Below are 22,771 nucleotides of genomic sequence, written 5' to 3'. Positions count from 1 at the left end.
GGAAAGCAACTTGGGAAAGGCTAGAGATCAAGATTCATATGGTAGGAATGGAATATCTTGGTCTCAACACATGAGTAGGTGGTTCTCTCTCATAAATGGTAAGTTGAAAGTGTAGGTTTGTTCTGATGGCTCTCTCCACGAGTGAAGAGGAGGTGGAGGGGTATATATAGCCTCCACACAAAATCTAACCGTTACACACAATTTACCAATCTCGGTGGGACCGAATTGAGAAACTCGGTCTGACCGATTCAACAAATCTAGTGACCGTTAGGATTTTCGGTGGGACCGACATGCAACTCGGTAGGACCGATATGGTTAGGGTTAGGGCATAACGAAATCTCGGTGAGACCGATTACACAAACTCGGTAAGACCGATTTTGGTAATAAGCTAACCAGAGAGTTGGTCAGGTAAACTCGGTGGGACCGATTCACTCATTTCGGTGGGACCGAAATGTTATGAAAGGAAAACAGAGAGTTTACATTGCAATCTCGGTGGGACCGATCGCTCATTTCGGTGGGACCGAAATGGTATGAAAGGAAAACAGAGAGTTTACATTGCAATCTCGGTGGGACCGATCGCTCATCTCGGTGAGACCGAGATCCCTATCGATGAGACCGATTTGCCTAGGGTTTGTGGCAGTGGCTATGACATCTAAATTCGATGGCGCCGGATAGAAAGAATCGGTGGGGCCAAGTTGGACTTTAGGTTTAGGTCATATGTGGATGTGGAAAAGTAGTTGAGGGTTTTGGAGCATATCACTAAGCACCATGAAGCAAGAACCTCATTAAGCAACACCTCATCCCTCCTTGATAGTATTGGCTTTTCCTATAGACTCAATGTGATCTTGGATCACTAAAATATAAAATGTAGAGTCTTGAGCTTGAAGCTTGAGCCAATCCTTTTATCCTTAGCATTTTGAGGGGTCCACTTTTCTCATCCACGCCATGCCATTCATTGAGCTTTTCCTGAAATATTTATCTTGAAATAATGTTAGCTCAATGAGCCATATGTTGTTAGGAATTACCAAAACCACCTAGGGATAGTTGCACTTTCAGAGTTTTTCACTGAGTCGCATATTCCAGGATCATAGTTGTTATACCATGAAATATAAACTCTTAATTATGAGCATTGAAATATAATAATACAATATTATTGCCTCTATGGCATATTTCCAATAGTGCCATTAGTAAGTGAGTCGACAACACCAACACCATCATGGTTCTTGTCGTTGCCATCTATAGGGGTGATACCGCCAAGGCCAATTGTGACATAGTAGCTGCAGGTCACTAGGGTACTTTTGCAATTTATAGTGGCGCTCACGTGACCTTGTTGCTCTGATCCCACAACCTGCAATGACCTTCACCAACTAGTACTTCGAGGATGAGTTGCGCATCAAGGTACATAGGGTGTGAGGTGTTGATGATAGCTTCTAACTCAGGAGATGTTACGGTAGTGGCCTTTTGTTTTATTGTGGAAACAAGACCACGTCCTTGCATTGTAGCATCAATACTCCAACATGTGGCAACTGTGTGTTTGTTCGTGCTTTGATGGATCAAGATGTTGCCTTCTCCCTAAGCTACGAGGGACTCCACTTTGGACACAGGGACAACGAGCTGCGCTGGACCATGAGCAATGATGCCATGCCATGCCATGTATGGAATTTGGGGTTTCTTTGGGCTACAATCATTGGCGCCCCTAGCAGCTCGAAGACAAGTTGCATGCTAAGGAGGAGTGTGATGTTATGTGTGGACATGGCACTACAGTCACATTTCCCAAATGAGATGAGATCCCCAATCTCCATGTTAGGTAGTCTATCATTCAAATTAGGAAGATATCTTCTAACTTGGTTCTTAAGAATAAATATCTACAATTTTTTATTTGATGTATACCCTTATATAACGAGGAACCCATGCAAGAAATAAAGCAAGAAAGAATTGGAATAATAGTTCTTCTGTCCTAGCTCCAAGAGCGAGAGCCTCCCCAGACCATAGTACACTTCAGTGGTACAAAGTAGATGGTGTAAGTCGAGATTAAAATTGAATGAAATGGGTAAAAACGAATGCACATTGCATGTATTTATTAGTTTGCATTTTCACAAGCTTGACAATATGTGGTGAGTACTATGGATGATAGGCAATTTTGTATGATGTCAACATTATGTACTCTAAAATCTAAATGACGAGGTACCTATTTGTCTCGAGCGTCGATGGTTGGATAAGGGATCAATTTTTTCAGTAGCATTATGTCGATGTTGTTTCAACATTGAACCACCCATCCTAGTTTTTAAGTGTCCATGTGTATCTTTCCTCACCCTCTTCCCCTAGCACCATGTAGGTGAGATACCTAGTTGGAGGAAGATGCCCTATGGGAGTACATCGATAGACTCAACTGAGGAGTGTCCAAGGGCTCCGAAATTCTACACCTTGCTGTGATTGAGTAGGCACTCAGAATGGATAAGAACATGTGCGCTAAATTTTGGATTCAGGTGTTACAAGAGATATATTCCCTGTAATAGTGGGATCATCTTGTGGTATCGTACCCCCCGGTCCAAAGGTAGCTACCTAATTACCGGCACGCATCAACTCATATAAGGTGTAGACGACCCTCCGTTGAGGATCATTTGACTTTGGGAGCAATATGCTTTATGCAGATTAGATCTATGCTATTGTAATCCTCTCATTGATCAATACAATACAACAAAGCATGATGTCTGTCTTTTACCCATTCGAGAGGCCTGAACCCTGGGTAAAATCACTGCGTCGTCTTTGTTGCTATTGAGACCCCTTCATGCGTCACCCTCTATTATCTTTAACCTTCAATCGATCTTAAGATCGGCGGTGCATTAATCATCAACACACCATCTTCCTCTCATACAAGGCTCCATACCGCATCTCATGTTCTGCCACTTTTTGATACGAAGATTCCAGTAACCCCTCATCGTTGCTCATGTACTTTTGGCCCTACTTGCAAGCGGTAGCACTACCATTGCCTTGCACTATCATCATGGTACCCTCACCGAATGGACAATGTTGTTTATCCAAACATTGAATCGACGTTTGTGGTGTTGTCTCGCTCCATGGCCCACCATCACATGGAGACAAGGTGCAACACGATCAACAAAACAAGGGTGGAGGCAAAGTGGTGGCTTAGGGTGTTATACCCCCCGGCACACACATATGCATGTGGGTCCAATTGGCAATCGTGTCAATTAACCACATGATAACAAAAGTTTGCGTTGCTTGATCAGACGCGACCATACCCACTTGGGGTTAGTGATGCCTAGGCAGGCTTCCTATGTCCTGGTACATTAATCCATCTAGGTTGATGAACGCAGGTGTCACCCGTCTAGCGTGATGAACCTGCATTAACCCATCTAGGTTGATGAACGCAGGTGTCACCCGTCTAGTGTGGTGAACCTGCATTGACGATGGTCATTGGTTGCCATTGGTGCCCACTCTCACACGCGTTACTTTTTCTCCCAGATCCCTCCTCCCCCTCATGCGCATTACTAGCGTTACTTCTCTTCCCAGATCCCGCCTCCCCCTTCCACGCGTTACTTCTCATCTCAGATCCCGCCTCCCCCTCCTATGCATTACCTCTCCTCCGAGATCCCGCCTCCCCCTCCTATGCGTTACCTCTCCTCCCAGATCCCGCCTCCCCCTCCTACGCCGATTTGGCGCCGGCTCCTCGCTAATCCAATAACAGAGCACCGATTTTAGATTTCCATACCTTAAAAATGCGCAAAAATGATATATGCAGTAGCAAAATGAATGCTACAGATTTATTTAGGGAGAAGAATGAATGCTACAAACGTACTGTATGTGACTACGGGCCAGTTCTTTTGGGCAATTCTCCGAGAATTGACCCCCTTCCCAACTTCTCCCAGAATTGCCACTTCATCTTTTTTTACAATTCCTAGGAGAATTGCACAAAAGAACTGGCCTACAGCTGCGCCCTCGCCCCTTCATAACTGCGCGCACACGACCCGGACGGCGACACGGGCGCTGCGCGGTGCGACCCACCCCGCGTTATGATGGGCTGCGTCTGCGTGCGCGTGTGGCAGTAGCAGCAAGCAGTTGGCCAGCCAGCCAGCAGCCCCGGACCCTCCACCAGTCTCCAGTCTCCCCCCCACCCCCCTCCTGCCGCTGCTCGAGTGCTCGCTCGCTCCCTCGGCTACTCCCCCGTGCCGTCCCGTCCCGTTCTGCCGTTCTACTACTCCAAGCCGAAGCCTACCCACCCGTCCGTCCGCCCCCATCCTCCCCTCCCCTCGCCGAAATCCGCCAATTCCCCTCCGAGGTCGCCCCGGCCCGCCGATCCACCCGCCGCAGGCGCGTTATCCGTTGGGATTCCGGTGAGGCTCGCGCTTCTCGGCGGAGAGGGGAGTGTTTTCTGCGTGATTTTATTTTTTCTGACCTGCCGCTGTTGCTCTGGCGTCTGCAGGCGGCTCGTCGGTTGGAGCCAGCCGCCGGGATCGTGCCGCGGCGCGGTTCCCGGCTGATTCGTCCCCGCGTGGATCGGCTTGGTGGTGGGATGCGAGGCGGCGGCGGCGGCGGCGGCGCGGAGATCGACCGGAGGCTGTAGCGCTTCTGCGCGTGGGAGGTGGTGAGCGGTGAGGCCGCTGGTTGGGGGGACTAGGGGTTCGTTTGCTCCGGAGGGGCGGACGGAATGGGGAGCTTCTGCTCCAAGGGATCGGCGGTGGACAAGTCGCCCAGCGACACCACGCTCGGCCCCGACCGCGTGATCCACCACCACGAGCGTGGCGCGGTGAAGGGGGAGGAGAGGAAGACGGTGGCGGAGGAGGCTGCTGCCAAGAGGATGCACGAGCAGCCGCCACAGCAACACCAGCAGCCACCACAACATCAACAACCACCACAGCATCAACAACCACCACAACAACATCAGCAGCAGCAGCAGCAACCACAGCGTATCTCTGTCCCGGAAACTGCCGCTTCTGGTGCCAGCGTTGGCGCTGGCTCGGCGCCATGGGATGGTGTGCCTTCGCTGGCTCGGAATCCGTCCCAGAAAGGGATGGGCATGGCGAAAGCTGGTGCTGCCAAGGCAAGTGCCCTGCCCATCATCTTAGTTCCCCTTGCTTTGCTGTAGATGTGTGCGCAATGCAGCTTAATTCACCGTGTGTCGTCTTATAAGCTAAAAAAATGGTTTGCTACTTGCAGATTTGTTAGTGTCAATTCAGTTTGTGCTAGCTGCTGCGGACCTGCGGTTGTGTGCTAGGAACTGCAAAGTTGTTCTCATAGCACTTTTTAGAGGCAGTCGATTATCTACTAGCATATTTACAGAAAGTCGGTTTGTTGCTTCACTTTCAGTGGTCAATTGCTAGGGACATGTTGTTCGCTGCTGACGCTATTCCGCCCAGGAGTGATTAATTACCAGGGATGTGAACCCAATATAGCCCTGTTAACAATCATCACACATCCTTCAAGTGGGATGCTGCATTGACCTGCAAGCATATAAGTTTCCCAATTATATTTGTGTCGGTTTTGCTGCTCGGCAGTCTGTTTTGTAACCCCCCCCCCCCTCCCCCCTAGGTGAGCTCATGTCCAGGCCATGGACTATGAAACCTGATATGGCTTGCTATAAACTTGTTATTGTTTGTAGCTGTCTGAGTGCAGTAAACTAGTGAAGGGATGATTCAGTATTCTTATCACACTGCAGCTAAGTGCACTACAGTGGTACACTAAATGCCGCGTAACTGCAACCTACCACACAAGGAAAATGGAAATTGGTTTGTAATAATTACTCATTAGAGTTGAGACTAATATTCTCAGCTTGTTGAATTCATGATGCCTTTATTACGACATCTACTGTAATTTGAGCAATTCCAGTCATGCAAATGATTATTGTGCCAAATTATTTGGAGCTTTTACCCTTGCTAAAGAGATGTCTTGTCTCTTCACAAAATATTCCTTCATGTTCACTGCTCTAGAATGTTGCTTCTACGTGACAGATTGTTTGACCCTATACCTATTTTTAATATATGCAACAGGTTTCGGAAGTAAGCTCAATTCTGGGTAGGGCTGGTACTGTTGGGCTTGGCAAAGCAGTGGACGTACTAGACACACTTGGCAGTAGCATGACAAATTTGAATCCAAGTAGTGGTTTTGGATCAGGCGCTACAACAAAGGGCAACAAAATATCCATTTTGGCATTTGAGGTTGCTAATACTATAGTGAAAGGTTGCAATTTGATGCGAGCTCTTTCAAAAGAGAGCGTAAAACATTTAAAAGAAGTGGTGCTTCATTCAGAAGGTGTTCAAAATCTTGTAGCCAAAGATATGGATGAATTGCTCAAGATTGCTGCTGCTGACAAAAGGTTTGTTCTGAATCTTTGCTGCTTTTACCAGTTACAACATTTGGCCCAATATACTATTTATTTCCTGCAGAATATGTTGAACCAATAGTATATGAAGAAAGTTGGACCTTAACTTGTGCTATTGCATCGAAAAACTTGTGCTTGTCTTATTAAAGTTTGTGTGTTTCCAACAGGGAAGAGTTGAAAGTGTTCTCTACAGAAGTTATTCGCTTTGGAAACCGTTGCAAGGATCCTCAGTGGCACAACTTGGATCGCTACTTCGACAAGTTCGGTTCATTTTGACCCTTACATTTGATGACAATAACCATTTTTGCAGTGTTAATTTAGCGTCTTTCTGCATCAAACTCTTCCAGGGTGTCATCAGAACGGACTCCTCAGCATCACTTGAAAGAAGAGGCAGAGTCAGTGATGCAGAAATTGGTGACTTGTGTTCAATATACAGCTGTAAGTAATTCTCACTTGCCCTATAAGAGGTATCTTGTAGTGCCATTCTTTACTAGGTTTATAATTATAATTTAGCAGTCCAAAACATAATTAAGAGCGTATTAGTTTCTTCACAAATGTTAAGCTGTATATTCCATGAGGACATACATGGGTCACCGGAGCCTGTAGCCTAAAGCGGACTAGAGGTTGATGACCAAATTTGTTTGATGGCTCAGTTTATGAGCAATGAACAACTCGCTTGATTCCTGATTGCATGGGTTTTAGGAAATTACATTTCCACCAAGTTCCATGTACAAAAGACAAGAGAAAAAATGTCGCAAAGTTATCTCAGAATGGTTGAATGACATGTTTTTAGTACTCCCTACGATCCATATTGCTTGTCTGACAAGCAATATGGATCGGAGGGAGTAACACAATTTTAATGCTAGAAGGATGTGTATATATCACCTGCCAATAGCTTTGGAATAAAGTTTTTAATGGAACCTTGGCTGTCATTCTTCTAGCATTTATCCCTTTTTTTTCCTGTTGCACCTTTTGTTCAAACTGTTGACTTCAGTTCTTCTTTTATCTTCCAGGAATTATACCATGAAATGCATGCCCTTGACAGATTTGAACAGGACTATCAACGTAAACAGCAGGAAGAGGATGGTTCAAGTGTTGCCCAAAGAGGTCAGTTTCTTTAGCATGACAGTACATTGGAATATCCATAGGAATTCTTTGATATTTAAGACTCCTAGTTTGGCTGAAGAATATTTATTGTCTCGTATGGTGGTGTTCTGGTTCCTTTTCAGGTCATCTGAAAAGTTAAGATTGAGTATCCTCAGGATATTTACTTCTCTAGAATCTTTCTTTTAAGAGACATGCTTGATGCTATTAGCCACATTCAAATTGTAAATGTATAATTAGGATTGCCATGTTGACAGTGACAGTTCGATTGATTATACCTAGTTATCTACCGAGTCAAGGTCTCTAATGCCATCATCTCTCACTGCCAAGTGTCTCCAATTAAATTGTCAGTAGGTGGCCACTAGTGTATTTTGATCAATATATCTATAAGGGCTACCTCCATGGTTGGTATGGCTGCATGACCACACCCAACAAAGTCAAATCAGCCAAAGCTTTGTTCTATGCCCAATTGTCCATCACTTGTTTCAGTATTGAAGTTCAGTGAGTCAACACCATGGCCTATTTTTGTATGCGTTGTCCTGCTTGTTAAAATACTTCGCGGTCCAGCCATAAATAGGATGAGCTATTGAACTGTGAATAGGAATAACCCATATGCAATTTAACCAACTTCCAATTCCAGAACCTATTGTAATATTTGAAAATGTAACTCAAGCTCACAACTGCTGCTGCTGCTTTAGGGTTAATATTTAGTGATGCAATCTCAACTGTTATTACCTGTATAATTTATCTTTTTGTTTTCCTTAACAGAATATTGATATTGCCCTGTAAGCACTACATTTTGAATGCACTTGCCTCTGGGTCACTACCAGTTTCTTCGAGTTAATGTATATTTAAAGGAACATTTAATGGTTTATGAGTAGAGTTGTTAACTCTCTTGTTTGCGTTATTTGGTAATGATGCTTAATGTTCTGTTCTGTTTGCAGGTGAGAGTCTGCACATACTAAAGCAGGAGGTCAAGAGCCAACAGAAGCATGTTAAAAGTTTGAAGAAGAAGTCTCTCTGGTCCAAGAATTTGGAAGAGGTTGGTAGGTAGTTTCATTATGATTCTGTGCTATCAGCAACACCAGTTTTAGGAATGAATGTTCATGTTGATGTTGTCTAGTTCCACTTACTGCATTCTCTGGAGGAATCATACTTGGATTTCCTTGCACAATACTGTTCTTCTAATTCGAGAAATAATACTCTCTTCCTAGGTTATGGAAAAACTTGTAGACATCGTGCACTTCTTGCATTTGGAGATCCATAATACCTTTGGGTGCTCAGGTAATAAGCTTTGCGATTACTGTGTCTTGTATAAACTTGCATGCTCTTGCAGATATTGGGCTGTTGTGTAGTTTGACATTTCTTTACTTTTTTACTGGTTAGATAACGTGCCAGTGGAAAATGCACCTTTTATTAATGCGCCATAAGCCCATAACTACAGTTTCATCTCTGCTAATGATCTTATGATGCTAGTGGAAAATACACCTTTCATTAATGCGCCATAACTTCAGTTTCATCTCCGCTAATGATCTTATGATAAGCATCACACACATCTGTAGCTTTAGCTCAGAAGTGCTTTTTGCATAACCAAATAAGCTCAGTTCAGGTACTTCCCGATCAGACTTTCAAGTTTGTCACCTCATCTCTGAGATTTAGCAATCCTTCTCACCCCGTTCCTCTAAAGAACATATTAGTGTATTCTCGTCATCGAACATTTGCTTAGGTGCGAAATAATTATTCTGACCTGTGATGTCCTCACTTGCGGAAGCCACTTAAAAAACATACAAGGTGCTCATTAACTGTGCGATCCCCACAAGATTCCTTTGTATATTATCCAAATAAATTGCAACTTTTTGAGTCATTGCTCATTACCCAGTTGGCATAATCATTATGTATTGCATGTAGCACACATTACAAGTAACCAATATGTGCTTAAGATGTGTTGGCAGTGTAGATTTATGCTATGTGACATTATGAACTCATTGATCATTGACATTGAAGACATGGTCTATCGTTTGATTTCTTATTAAAGATACAACTATGCTATCTCCAGTTACAGATTGACATGCACATGCAAAGTTAAACTTCCAATTTTCTTATGTATTTTGCATTGCTTATGACTTGTGCGTCTACCAATCTATAGATAATGAAGAATCGCAGGAACCTACTAAACGACGTAATAGATTGGGTCCAGCAGGACTTGCGCTGCATTATGCCAATATCATCAGTCAGATTGATGCTCTTGTAAGTTCATCAGACACCACCGGACACCCTATTTTTTATGTGGTCTGAAAATAAATTCATTGTCATTTTTCTGTACCAGCAGACAGTTCGTATGCATTAGAGTGCCATTTTTTGTATGACATATCCCATATCCCTCAAACTAACATGACTTAGTTAACGGTACTTTGCATTACAAGAAAGGAATCAAAGGATCAGTACAATGTTACACTAGTGGGATATTATTGTTAGCTTGATGTTGTTGTGCTAACTGCTAGCAAAGACCTCGACCTGTTGCTTTTCTCTGGCAATCTAACAAGAGTTAGTCTATTTGCAGGTTTCTCGCTCAACTTCTGTTCCTCCAAACACAAGGGATTCATTATACCAGAGTTTGCCACCGACCATAAAATCTGCTCTCCGTTCTAAGCTACATTCATCTGGAGTTAAGGAAGAGGTATGCCAGAGGGCACCCAACATATTCAATAGTGACACTGACTTTATGAGTAGAGAATAAAGTAGTCTGCAAAAGTCAACACCTTGCCGTGGTTTACATACGACTCTATTATTGGTGTAATATTGTACTGATTTGGTACAGCTTACTGTTCCTCAAATCAAGGCGGAAATGGAGAAGACATTACGGTGGCTTGTCCCGGTTGCAAATAACACCACCAAGTAATCTAAGCTACCTCCATATCACTCAACCAATTACAGCCATCTCATTACTTTTTGTTACTCATGATATGTGATTGTTTGTGCATTTCAGGGCTCACCATGGCTTTGGTTGGGTTGGAGAGTGGGCAAATACAGGGTTAGTAAACCTCATTCAAATTTGAACAGTACTACTAATTTAGAAGTGGATATTGAAGAATGATCTTTTTGTCTTATGCAGGTCAGAGGTGAACTGCAAGCCGACAGGGCATATGGACCTCACCCGAATTGAGACACTGCATCATGCTGACAGGGACAAGACCGAAGCGCATATCCTTGAGCTTGTCGTATCGCTTCAGCATCTCATCAGTCAATCCAGAGCCGCGAATGGCGAGCGATCTCCCATCAAATCTCCTGTTCGATCTCCTACACAAAGGGGCCCTTCAATCGCGTTGTCTCCAAACAAAGCGAGCAGTTCATCACCTGTTCTGACACAACAAGAACAAGAGATGCTAAGGGATGTCAAGTACAGGAAATTCGTTCCTGGTATAAGCAAAAGCCAAGAGTTTGACACAAAGGCAAGGCATATGCAAAGCAGGTTGATCAAAAGTAACAGCCATTCACCAAGCAGTAGCAACAGGAAAGAATTCCTCTCGATCAGGAGTATGCTTCCTGTCATTAATTTTGAAATCGATAGGACCAAAGCTCTGGATATGATCGACAATCTAAAAGTGCAGTGAGGAGTCGAAATTGACCGGTGCCAAGTCCTGGATACTTCGATGCGATGTGTGTGATCTTAAAAATTCCATATTGCTCGAAGTATACATCAGGTCTGCCGAGCCGATTGCCATGTGCCTGCAGCGAAGGCGTCTGTGGCAGTAGGGCGCCAATTTGGAGGCACCAAAAGAGGGCTGGGTGGTCTGGGATCAGGGCTAGCTTATGTATGATATGGGGTGAAAAGGAAAGGGAAATTTTATTGTAAAAAGCAATTTGTTGTGTTTGTGAGCTCTTTGTACAAGCAATGCAAGTTTTGATGGAGAAAGGGACACTGATCCTGTGTCATGTCATATTGTGTTTCCCCATAGCAACATTTGTTGCGTGGTCATGATTTTTTTTTTGATTATTATTATGAAGTGCTCCTTCTGTGCCCTGGAGAGGCTCGACCTCATCGCCGGGCCAAAAGGTGAGGTTTCATATGGGGCAGCAGCAACTCATCTGAAAGTTAAACTGCTCCATGGTTCTGAATCCAAATCTTCTGCCCATGCTATTCAATATAGTGGCGGATATCCTACCGGTCATGATTGAGCGTGCAAGGTTGATGGCCAAATTGATGGGGTGGTGAATCATCTAGTTAATGGTGGTCTATCATCTAGTTAATGGTGGTCTTTTCATCCTTCAACGATACGATTCTTTTTATGGATCATGACTTTGAGAAAACAAGAAATCTGAAATTAATTTTATCAGCATTCGAGTAAACCTCAGGGGTTAAGATCAATTTCCATAAAAATGAATTGTTCTGTTTGGCGAGGCTCAAGACGAGGCCTACCTGTATGCTGACCTGTTCGGATGCGGGTTGGGCCAGTTTCCGATCACTTATTTGGGGATACTGATAAATGGGGAGCCACCTGGTGAGCACAAGACACCAGGGCGCGCCAGGCCCCCAGGCGCGCCCTAGTGGGTTGTGCTCAGCCCAGCCCACCTTCGGTGCCCCTATTCTGGTATATAAGTCATTTTGACCTAGAAAAAATAAGGAGAGGACTTTCGGGATGAAGCGCCGCCGTCTCGAGCCGGAACTTGGGCAGGAGCACTTTTGCCCTCCGGCGGAGCTATTCCGCTGGGGGAACTTCTCTCCTAGAGGGGAAAATCATCGTCATCATCATCACCACCAACTCTCCCATCTTGGGGAGGGCAATCTCCACTGATACGCGTCGGTGCTATACAAACGATTTTTAACCCCTTTTCGCGACGACACTGTGAACCGTCGCCAAGTGAGTGTGGGCGATAGGGGGGTCCTTCCCACACGACCCAGAAACCGTCAGGGATAGGGAGCCTTGATGCATACAGTTACCCCTATATAACCGTTTTTGATGTCTCGCATATCCGAAATGCTTCATCCTTGCTACTCGTTTGTGCTCGCATTGCCATCGCAGTCGGAGTTTTGTGGTTTTACCTAAAAGCAGGTAGATTCCAGGCACGAGAGTTTTCTAGGCACGTACCAAATTGGCTCTACGTTTATGATGCCTGACACATCACAAACAGTTCATGATTATAAACCGTACACGATAGGTAGACATTCACACACATTTAGTTCTCCTGCACCGTATGTGATAGTGTTTGGCATCACACACACTTTGCAAACAACAACTGTGTGCATTGTTACACATGTTTCCACTCTATGAACCGTGTCGGATTATATGATGTATATCACACACGTTGTGCTTTATTAACCGTGTGCGTCGTAATGACCTGCACACCGTAATTTCGCCCTAATTTAATTGCTGCTATTTAAAATTGTACCTAATTTAAACTTTAAAGTAGGCTATAGCTTTATTCATATCCATCAGGTTCAAACAACCAGTGCATTATTCAATTCACAGGTACACATGTTTAAGAATTACATAAGCACCAAATAAAGAATGATGAACCAGAGTTCTATACTTGTACTATTACAGATGGTAAATAAAGAGGCGACAAACATTCTGGTTGCTGAACAAGGTGAAGCGGAATGGCCCTATTGTGCTCTCCTGGATGCAAAAGGCACGCACGACTCTAATCCAACCCATTGTGATGGCCGGCCGCCAATCATGTTGTTTGAGAGGTAATCTTGAGTAAACTGCTTCAGGATCCACTGCAAAGGAAAAAAGATTCAGACATTGTCATCTAACACAACTCATTACGGGCAGTAAAAAGAAGGCTACAGGGTTCTTACTTACCATCCTGCAGTTCACTGTTGTCTTGCATAAAGTGTAAACATATAGTTTGATTGACATCTTTTGACCCATTTTAATAACAATCTTTATCAGTTTTCTCGCTTGATGCTGGTTCATGAATATCTCATTGCCCCATACACAGAAAGGCTCGACGTGTGGATCTTTGGCAATGACATGTGTACCTAAAAGCACCAAGTTAATATTAGAAGCTAAACACCAATTGTAAAATGATGTAGTACAACACTCCATCCATCCCATTATACAAGATTTTATACGCGTATATCTAGACATCATCAGAACATTAAGGTAACACGAACATTAAGGTAACACTCTTCCTTGTTGCTATGTAGCCTGGGATTGCATATTTAGTCATTCAGTACAATGCATGTTGCTATGTAGCCTCAGATATATTAAATATGGCCTTAGTTAACCTACTGATAAATGGGTTACAAATATATTCAGTGAAATGTCCGATTCGACGATTAATCTCTTATCAGCCCCCAGGCTATATGGTACCAACTACCGAGATCCTGAACAGTGAGTACATATAAGCAATGCGATGAAACTAACCTCGATGGAAAAAACAACACGGTTCTGAATATTGTCCTGTATGAGTACATAAAGGCATGTTAAGCACATCAGGCTAAACATCAACCAAATATATCCATGGTAGACAACATAATCTACAAATGATAGCTTCAGTGTGCAGGCTTAAGCACGCTAGTTAAGCAAAATAAGAAAGGGAAAGGTGTGTTAACTGCATCAGGCATAACATTTATAAACAAGAAAATAGTCATTCAAACTGGTATTGTGCAGGTCTAAAGTACACTAGTTATTGTTAAAAAAACGAAAAGGCATGTTAACTGTAATATCCTCAACAGCAACCAAATATCGTAATTCATAGTGGTATTGTTGAAACTGTTATTGATGAAATTGAATTGCACGGAAAATAGTTGCACATATAGAGCATCACATTGTGAAGAACTGAAATAAACAAGGCATAAGGCCATCTCTAGCCGGTCCTTTAAAAGTTAAAGGACTAAAACAATTAGTGGATATATATATATACTCCAACAATTTTTGGCCGTTTCTAGTCGATCGCCTAAACTTAATATTGTAAACTTCAATTTGATCAAGTTCAAAACAGGTTCAACCAAAAGTAGCATGCATTCAAACATAAGCATAGACAGTTTTGCATAACCAAACATAAAACATAAATTTAAACTAAGCTAAACTACTTTCGGTCGAAGTAGAGATCGAGCCAATCCTTCCGGTGTGCCACGAGCCGCGTCCGGGACGGTGCCGTCATCGGGGTTGTTGGGGAAGGTACTCCTCCACTCATCGATGTCGATCTCCTCGTCCTCGCTGCCCACCTGGACGCCATCCATGCCGTCGTCCTTGTCGCCTTCGACCTCGTCATCGGAGGAGAGCACGATAACCTCGCCGCCCTCTGCGCCCGCAAAGATCGCCCGCTCCGCCTCCACGAGCTCCGGGTCCTACCGGCGGAGCTCTTGCATGTAGGCCTCGTCGGCGGCCTCGGCCTCGAGGCGCTCCCACACCTCATGGTCCTCCCGCGCCATAGCCGAGATCACCACCTTGGCTCTGGGGGAACAAGGTGGACCAGACGTGTGCCGAAGGGGAAATTGAGCCAAGCCGCTGCGCCGTGGTAGAGGACCTGCCAGCGGTCATACTCCATGGCCGCGAGCTTGGCCGTGTGGAAGCTACCGAGCCACCGGTGGGTGCGGGTCTCCCGATCTGCAATCTCGGCGACCCACGTCCCCCACCGCCACTGCCGGACCCCGAGGTAGGACCTCGTCGGCTGCCGGGTCCAAGGAAGGACGGGGAAGTCCTCGAACTGGCGTAGGGGCGCGGCGGCGGGCGGATCGGGGGACCGACAACGGTGGATCGATAAAGAGCCCACGGAGGACGACGGGGACACCTCGGCGGCCACCTCACCAGCGTCGGGCAAAGAGGCCGCGACAAACCTTTCTTGGGCCATTGGCTCCTCGAGCTCCCCGGCACACATGCAGAGGTTGAGGATGGATGCGACGGTGATGGCGGCGACCTACCAATGGTTAGGGGGTGGTGTGTGCTGGTGAGCGTAGGTTTTTTGGAGTGTGTGGTGAGGGAGGGTTAAGGTGGTTTTTGAGGAAATACCGCGACAACTGAAAATTTTACTAGGCGTGAGTAACAAGGCGGGGACTACTGAAAATTTGGATCAATGGCGAGCAGATATTTTGAGATTGCGAGGGATGCAGAGGCGGGAGTATTTGGGGAGCGAGCTAGTGTGCTTGACACGCCGGCTGTGGACTGTAGCGAACACACATTCTCGCGTAAGCCATAGACGTACTATACACTAACGATGCTCCAGGATATTTTTTACTGCATCTCATACGGTTGGTGATAATAAACTGTGTGGGATCTACTTGTTTTTTCATTTTAATTTGAATTACATAATGGGGTCACAACGGCAATGGACAGCGTTTGAATTGCTAGACCTTTTATCTGCAGTGAACATGCAACTATATGTGTGTCGTAAAAAAAGGAATTATTCAGGGTCCGTTTGGAAATTTTATACATTAAATTGGTTTTCTAGCAATTTCAGGTGCACAATTCAAAATAAAGCACATGCTCCATTCAATAAAAACGGGTTGCAAAATCAAATGTTTGTCCTTGGTTGCAAGCTTAGGTCACATGCAAGAAATGAGAATGAATGTCAAACACCTTGACATTGTCGCTCAACCACTAACATTGAGATACATGATTTTAAAATTCTAGTAAATCAAAAACTTGGCTAAAATTCATGAAACTTGACATGATATTATGGAACGACATCGACATGCCATGGTAAAAATATTTTTCCATTTGGGGCAGGTTTGGGTATAAGCTTCTTGCAAACCGAAACTTCTCTCACAACAAGCCAGATGGTTTCGGTAGGGAACGTGCCACCTTGGGGGACAAACGATATATATTGCCTCTTCTTACTTTCTAAATTTGTCTCATGTCAACATAGAACAACACGAGTGTTGTGTCATTTTTTGGGAGTTTTCGGGGTTCGCTTGGACATTTTTATACATTAACAGAGTTTTCTATGAATTCATGTGCATAATTCAAATTTGAACTACATGCACATGCTCCAGTGCATATAAAGTGGTTTAGAATTGGAATGTGTGTCCTTGGTTACATGCTTAAGTCCCATGCAAAAAATGAGAATAAATGTCAAACACCTTGCCACCATCGCTCGACCGCTAACATTGAGATACTTGGTTTTTAAATTCTAGTAAATCAAAAACGCGTATGAAATTTATGAACCTTGACATGCTAGCATGGAACGACATCAACATGCAGTGGTAAAAATATTGTCCCATTTGGGGCAGGTTGGGGTATATAAGCTTCTCACAAAGTAGAACTTCTCACAACAAGCCTCATGGTTACGATAGGGAATGTTTCATCTTTCTGGACGAAACAATATCCGTTGCCTCTTCTTGATTTCAATTATTTTTCTAGTGACAACATAGAACAACATGAGTGTTGTGTTAACTTTTGGAATTTATCGGGGTTCGTTTGGACATTTTTATGCATTACTTGACCTTTCAATGCATTTATGTGCATAATTCAATTTGAACTACATGCACATGCTCTAATGCATATAAATGGTTGAAAATTCAAATATGTCTCCTTGGTTGCATGCTTAGGTCCCATGCAAGAAATGGGAATGAATGCCAAACACCCTGCCACCGTCACTCGGCCACAAACATTGAGATACCTGATTTTTAAATTCTAGTAAATCCAAAACTTGTCTATAATTCATGAAACATGGCATGCTATCATGGAGCGGCATCAACATGCCGTCGTAAAAGTTTTGTCCCATTCGGGGCAGGTTTGGGTATAAGCTTCTCACAAACCAGAGCTTCTCACAACATGCCTAATGGTTTCGGTAGGGAACATTTCACCTTTCTGGACGAAACGATATCCGTCGCCTCTTCTTGATTTCAATTTTTTCTCTAGTGTCAACATAGAACAACATGAGTGTTGTGTTAAATTTTGGAATTTTTTGGGGTTCGTTAGCACATTCTTATGCATTAATTGAGTTTTCAATGCATTTATGTGCATAACTCAAATTTGAACTACATGCACATGCTCTAATGCATATAAATTGGTTGAAAATTCAAATCTGTGTCCTTGGTTGCATGCTTACGTCCCATGCAAGAAACAAGAATGAATGTCAAACACCCTGCCATCGTCACTCGGCCGCAAACATTAAGATACCTACTTTTTAAATTCTAGTAAATCCAAAACTTGTCTGAAAATCATGAAGCCTGGCATGCTATCATGGAATGGCACCCGACATGTTGTGGTAAATTTTTTGTCCCATTTGAGCAGATTTGGGTATAAGCTTCTCACAAACCAGAGCTTCTCACAACAAGCGTGATGGTTTCGGTAGGGAACGTTTCACCTTTCTGGACGAAACGATAGCCGTTGCCTATTCTTGATTTCAATTTTTTCTCTAGTGTCAACATAGAACAACATGAGTGTTGTGTTACATTTTGAAAATTTTCAGGGTTTGTTAGCACATTTCTTATGCATTAATTGAGTTTTCAATGCATTTATGTGCATAATTCAAATTTGAACTACATGCACATGCTCTAATGCATATAAATTGTTTGAAAATTCAAATATGTGTCCTTGGTTGCATGCTTAGGTCCCATGCAAGAAATGGGAATGAATGTCAAACACCCTGGCACCGTCACTCGACCGCAAACATTGAGATACCTGGTTTTTAAATTCTAGTAAATCCAAAACTCGTCTGAAATTCATGAAACCTGGCATGCTATCATGGAATGGCACCCGACATGCTGTGGTAAATTTTTGTCCCATTTGAGGCAGGTTTGGGTATAACCTTCTCACAAACCAGACCTTCTCACAACAAGCTTATGGTTTCGGGAGGGAACGTGCCACCTTTGGAGACGAAACGATACCCGTTGCCTGTTATTGCTTTCAGAAAATTTCTAGTGTCAACATAGAACAACAAGAGTGTTGTGTTAAATTTTGGAATTTTTCGGGGTTCGTTTGGACATTTTTATATATTAACCGGGTTTTCTAGTCATTTTATGTGCATAATTCAAATTTGAACTACATGCACATGCTCCAGTCCATATAAATTGGTTGAAAAATCAAATATGTGTCCTTGGGTGCATGCTTAGGTCCCATGCAAGAAATGAGAATGAATTTCAAACACCAGGGCACTATTGACTGCCGACAAAACCTTGAGATACTTTATTTTTAAATTCTAGTAAATCCAAAACTCGTCTGAAATTCATGAAACTTGGCATGCTATCATGGAATGGCACCCGACATGCTGTGGTAATTTTCATGGCACCTAACATGGTTGCTCGCTGTTAGGCGCCGCGGCGCCCTCTGCTCGCGTCCGTCGGTGTGCTCAGGTTGTGGACAGCTTTTCCTTGCGTGTTCAACTAATATATGCACATATATGGTTGCTCACCGTTGAGCCGACCACGGAGCGCTTTGCTCGCGTCCCTCCGCGTGCGCTTGCTACGTCTTGAGCTTGCGTTGGTTTTCCTTGAAGAGGAAAGGGTGATGCAGCAGAGTAGCGTAAGTATTTCCCTGCGCACGATCACGCCGGGGGCCCCATATGCATGCGCTTGCGCCGCGCGCATTGCCATGCAATGCAGATACATGCGGCATGATGGAGTTATGCACTGCGAATTAGAACTGCATATTCCAGGCCGTCCGGCCTCCCCTTTAATTCTCGCGGCCATTATAACCTTAGTCTCTTCAACCTTTCGATTGCGCCCCACAACACAACAAGCACACCCACGACGACACATAGAAAGGGGATGTCTAGCGGCGCTCCAATGGATTTCAGCGAGCATAAAGTGAAGACCCACGCGAGGGAGACAAATCTCTCGGTGGTGTACACCATCGACCCGGCCATGGTGAACGACTACATCAACACCGTTGAGCAGTTGCTTGCTGAAGACAAGTACAAGGTGGTCGGCATCGACCTCCAGTACACCACCGGTCGTCCCGACATAGATTAGAAGGTTGTTGTCGCCCAGTTGTGCATGCACCATCATGTCCTCATCTACCACTACTGCATGGCCACAGAGCCTTGCGACCGTTTCAACAGATTTGTCAACAACACCGACTACAAGTTCGCCACGGTGGAAACCACCGACTATGTAAAAGCGCTCAGTGTTACGGGCTTGTCCTGCAAGAACCTTGTCGAAATCCATGACCACTACAAGATCTGGGGCAGCACGAAGAAGGGCTCCCTGGTCGAACTCGCCTCGGCCATCATCGACCCCTACTATGAAAAGAGGAAGCAGAATGCCCAGAGAACAAGTCCCGTATCCTGGCACAGGGCCTGGATGCGGCAACAAGATGAACCTCACCTCAGGTTTGTTGCCAAGAGCGTGTACACATGCTACGAGATACACAAGCGGATCGTTGACTTGAGGAAGTGCCTTGTTACCCAAATCGACAAGTCCAGATCGAGCCACAAGCAGAGCAAGCGTCACAAGCAGTAGATGATGATCAGATGATCGTTTATGCTAGTTAATTATGCATGTAATATATAGTTTACTTTGGTGTGTGGAAACGACATGTGTGTAGTAGCCACCTATGTAATTATGCATGTAATAGTTTACTTTGATGTGTGCAAATGTCATGGTTATAGTAGCCACCTATGTAAGTGGATGTTTAATTTGGTTATGCAACCATGTCCTTATAAGTGTGTGTGTGTGTGTGTGTGTGTATGTTGTTGTGCTGTATGCAATCCCATCACACAACACACACATCTTATTAGCAGCAATCGTCTGTGTTATTATCGGTCTTCGCACACATTATTGATTACACACCTGTTTGCCGCGTATCACACACATCTTGTTATATTGAACGGTTTATGTTCTCTTGTATCAACACAAACAGTTCATCCGCGTGAACCGCATGCCGTATATCACACACACCTTGATCTGGCTGACCGTTTCTTTTGTGTTGCCTAATCACAAACAGTTCATCCTAGTGAATCGTATGCTGTTTATCGCACACACCTTCATCTGGCTGCCCGTTTCTTTTGTTGCTCCTCATAGAAAACGGTTAATTGCACTGAACCGTATGCCCTACATCACACACGAAACTAAAATCTGAACCGTGTTTGATGCATCCGTCATCGCAGACATTTTGCACCTGTTTTGACGTTTTTTACACCATCGTTTGTGATTAATGCATCGCACACAATTTCATCAAAGGGTCTCTGATCATAGTGCCGCGTTAGCAGCATCTTGCAGTAGTGCTCCATCAACATCTTCAACAACACCATCTCCTATCAAACCCTAGTTCATCTCTTGTGTTCAATCTTTGTACCGGAACTATAGATTGGTGCTTGTGGTGACTAGTAGTGTTGATTACATCTTGTAGTTGATTACTATATGGTTTATTTGGTGGAAGATTATATGTTCAGATCCATTATGCTATTTAATACCCCTCTGATCTTGAGCATGATTATCATCTGTGAGTAGTTACTTTTGCTCTTGAGGTCATGGGAGAAATCTTGTTGCAAGTAATCATGTGAACTTTATATTTGTTCGATATTTTGATGATATGTATGTTGTGATTCCCTTAGTGCTGTCATGTGAACCTCGACTACATGACACTTCACCATATTTGGGCCTAAGGGAATGCATTGTGGAGTAGTTATCAGATGATGATGGGTTGCGAGAGTGACAAAAGCTTAAACCCTAGTTTATGCGCTATTCCGTAATAGGCTGATTTGGATCCAAAAGTTTAATCCTATGGTTAGAATTTATTCTTAATACTTTTCTCGTAGTTGCGGATGCTTGCGAGGGGGTTAATCATAAGTAGGAGGTTTGTTCAAGTAAGAACAACACCTAAGCACCGATCCACCCACATATCAAATTATCAAAGTAGCGAATACAAATCAAACCAACATGATGAAAACGACCAGATGAAATTCCTGTGTGCCCTCAAGAACACTTTGCTTATCATAAGAGACCATTTTGGCCTGTCCTTTGCCTCAAAAGGATGGGGATATCTTGCTGCACTTTTGTTACTATTACCGTTACTTGCTCGTTACAAATTATCTTGCTATCAAACTACTTGTTACTTATAATTTCAGTGCTTGCAGACATTACCTTGCTGAAAACCGCTTGTCATTTCCTTCTGCTCCTCGTTGGGTTTGACACTCTTACTTATCGAAAGGACTACAATTGATTCCCTATACTTGTGGGTCATGAAGGCTCTTTTCTGGCACCGTGGCCGGGGAGTGAAGCGCTCTTGGTAAGTGGAAATCGGTAAGGAAAAATTATTACTACGTGCTGAAATTTATTATCACTTATTACTATGGAGAATAATCCTTTGAGGGGTTTGTTCGGGGTATCTTCACCTCGCCAAAGCCACAATTAGTTACCCCTCAACCTACTGCACCTACTGAAAATATTGAATATGAAATTCCTTCGGGTAGGATAGAACAACTGCTAGCTAATCCTTATGCAGGACATGGAAACGAACATCCTGATATGCACTTGATATATGTGTATGAAATTTGTGGATTGTTTAAGCTTGCAGGTTTACCCGGAGATGAAGCTAAGAAGAAGGTTTTCCCTTTATCTTTGAAGGGAAAATCATTGGCATGGTATAGGCTATGCGATGGTATTGGATCTTGGAATTGGAATCGGTTGAAATTGGAAATCCATCAAAAAAATTATCCTATGCATCTAGTTCATCATGATCGGAATTATATATATAATTTTTGGCCTCGTGAAGGAGAAAGTATCGCTCTAGCTTGGGGGAGGCTTAAGTCAATGTTATATTCATGCCCCAATCATGAGCTCTCAAGAGAAATTATTATTTAGATTTTTTGTGCTCGGCTTTCTCATAATGATCGATCCATGCTTGATACTTCTTGTACTAGTTCCTTTATGAAGAAGACTATTGAATTATGGTGGGATCTTTTAGAAAGAACTAAACACAACTTTGAAGATTGGGAACTCGATGAAGGTAAAGAGTCAGGTGTTAAGCTTGAGTTTGATTGTGTTAAATCTTTTATTAATACCGATGCTTTTCAAAATTTTAGTACTAAATATGGACTTGACTCTGAGATAGTAGCCTCCTTTTGTGAATCTTTTGCTACTCATGTTGATCTCCCTAAAGATAAGTGGTTTAAATATCACCCACCTATCAAATAAGAAACTAAAGAACCAGTAATAGCTAATGAAGAAACTATCATTTATAATGTTGATCCAGTTGTTCCTACTGCTTATATCGAGAAACCACCTTTCCCTGTTAGGATGAAAGAACATGCTAAGGTTTCAACTGTGGTCAATAAAAGTTATATTAGAACACCTAAACCAGCTGAACAAATCAAGGTAGAACCTAGTGTTGCTATGGTTAAAGATCTCCTGGTTGAAAACATAGATGGGCATGTTATTTACTTCTGTGATGAAGTTGCTAGAATTGCCAAACCTGATGAAATAGATAAACATAGACC

General features: G+C 43.5%; 1 protein-coding gene across 2 annotated transcripts; it reads left to right on the top strand.

The window, feature by feature from the left end:
- The first annotated feature begins 4,004 nt into the window (after positions 1-4,004).
- On the top strand, positions 4,005-11,379 carry LOC123071588 (protein PSK SIMULATOR 1). 2 transcript variants are annotated; one of them, XM_044495164.1, is made up of 13 exons: positions 4,005-4,352; positions 4,442-5,059; positions 6,006-6,331; positions 6,505-6,597; positions 6,685-6,775; positions 7,351-7,444; positions 8,386-8,483; positions 8,656-8,725; positions 9,588-9,688; positions 10,002-10,118; positions 10,281-10,336; positions 10,428-10,472; positions 10,554-11,379. In XM_044495164.1, the coding sequence occupies exons 2-13, from the start codon at positions 4,667-4,669 to the stop codon at positions 11,050-11,052; spliced, it is 1,983 nt and encodes a 660-aa protein (XP_044351099.1). In that variant the 5' UTR covers positions 4,005-4,352; positions 4,442-4,666; the 3' UTR covers positions 11,053-11,379. The 2 variants fall into 2 exon arrangements, with proteins under 2 accessions (XP_044351099.1, XP_044351098.1); XM_044495163.1 differs by having other exon boundaries at positions 10,260-10,336.
- Positions 11,380-22,771: the final 11,392 nt, after the last annotated feature.

This window comes from Triticum aestivum, chromosome 3B (genome assembly GCF_018294505.1).
Source record: "Triticum aestivum cultivar Chinese Spring chromosome 3B, IWGSC CS RefSeq v2.1, whole genome shotgun sequence".
In the NCBI taxonomy this organism is placed as follows: Eukaryota; Viridiplantae; Streptophyta; class Magnoliopsida; order Poales; family Poaceae; genus Triticum; species Triticum aestivum.
The sequence above is the reverse complement of the archived record's forward strand: the minus strand, read 5'-3'. Positions and strand labels throughout refer to the sequence as shown.

Bases quoted from the DNA above. Each gene is read 5' to 3' on its own strand.
- LOC123071588 (XM_044495163.1), top strand. From the start codon at position 4,667: ATGGGGAGCTTCTGCTCCAAGGGATCGGCGGTGGACAAGTCGCCCAGC. The intron at 10,119-10,259 runs GTATGCCAGAGG...GATTTGGTACAG, and splicing joins CATCTGGAGTTAAGGAAGAG to CTTACTGTTCCTCAAATCAA. The intron at 10,473-10,553 runs GTTAGTAAACCT...TGTCTTATGCAG, and splicing joins GGAGAGTGGGCAAATACAGG to GTCAGAGGTGAACTGCAAGC.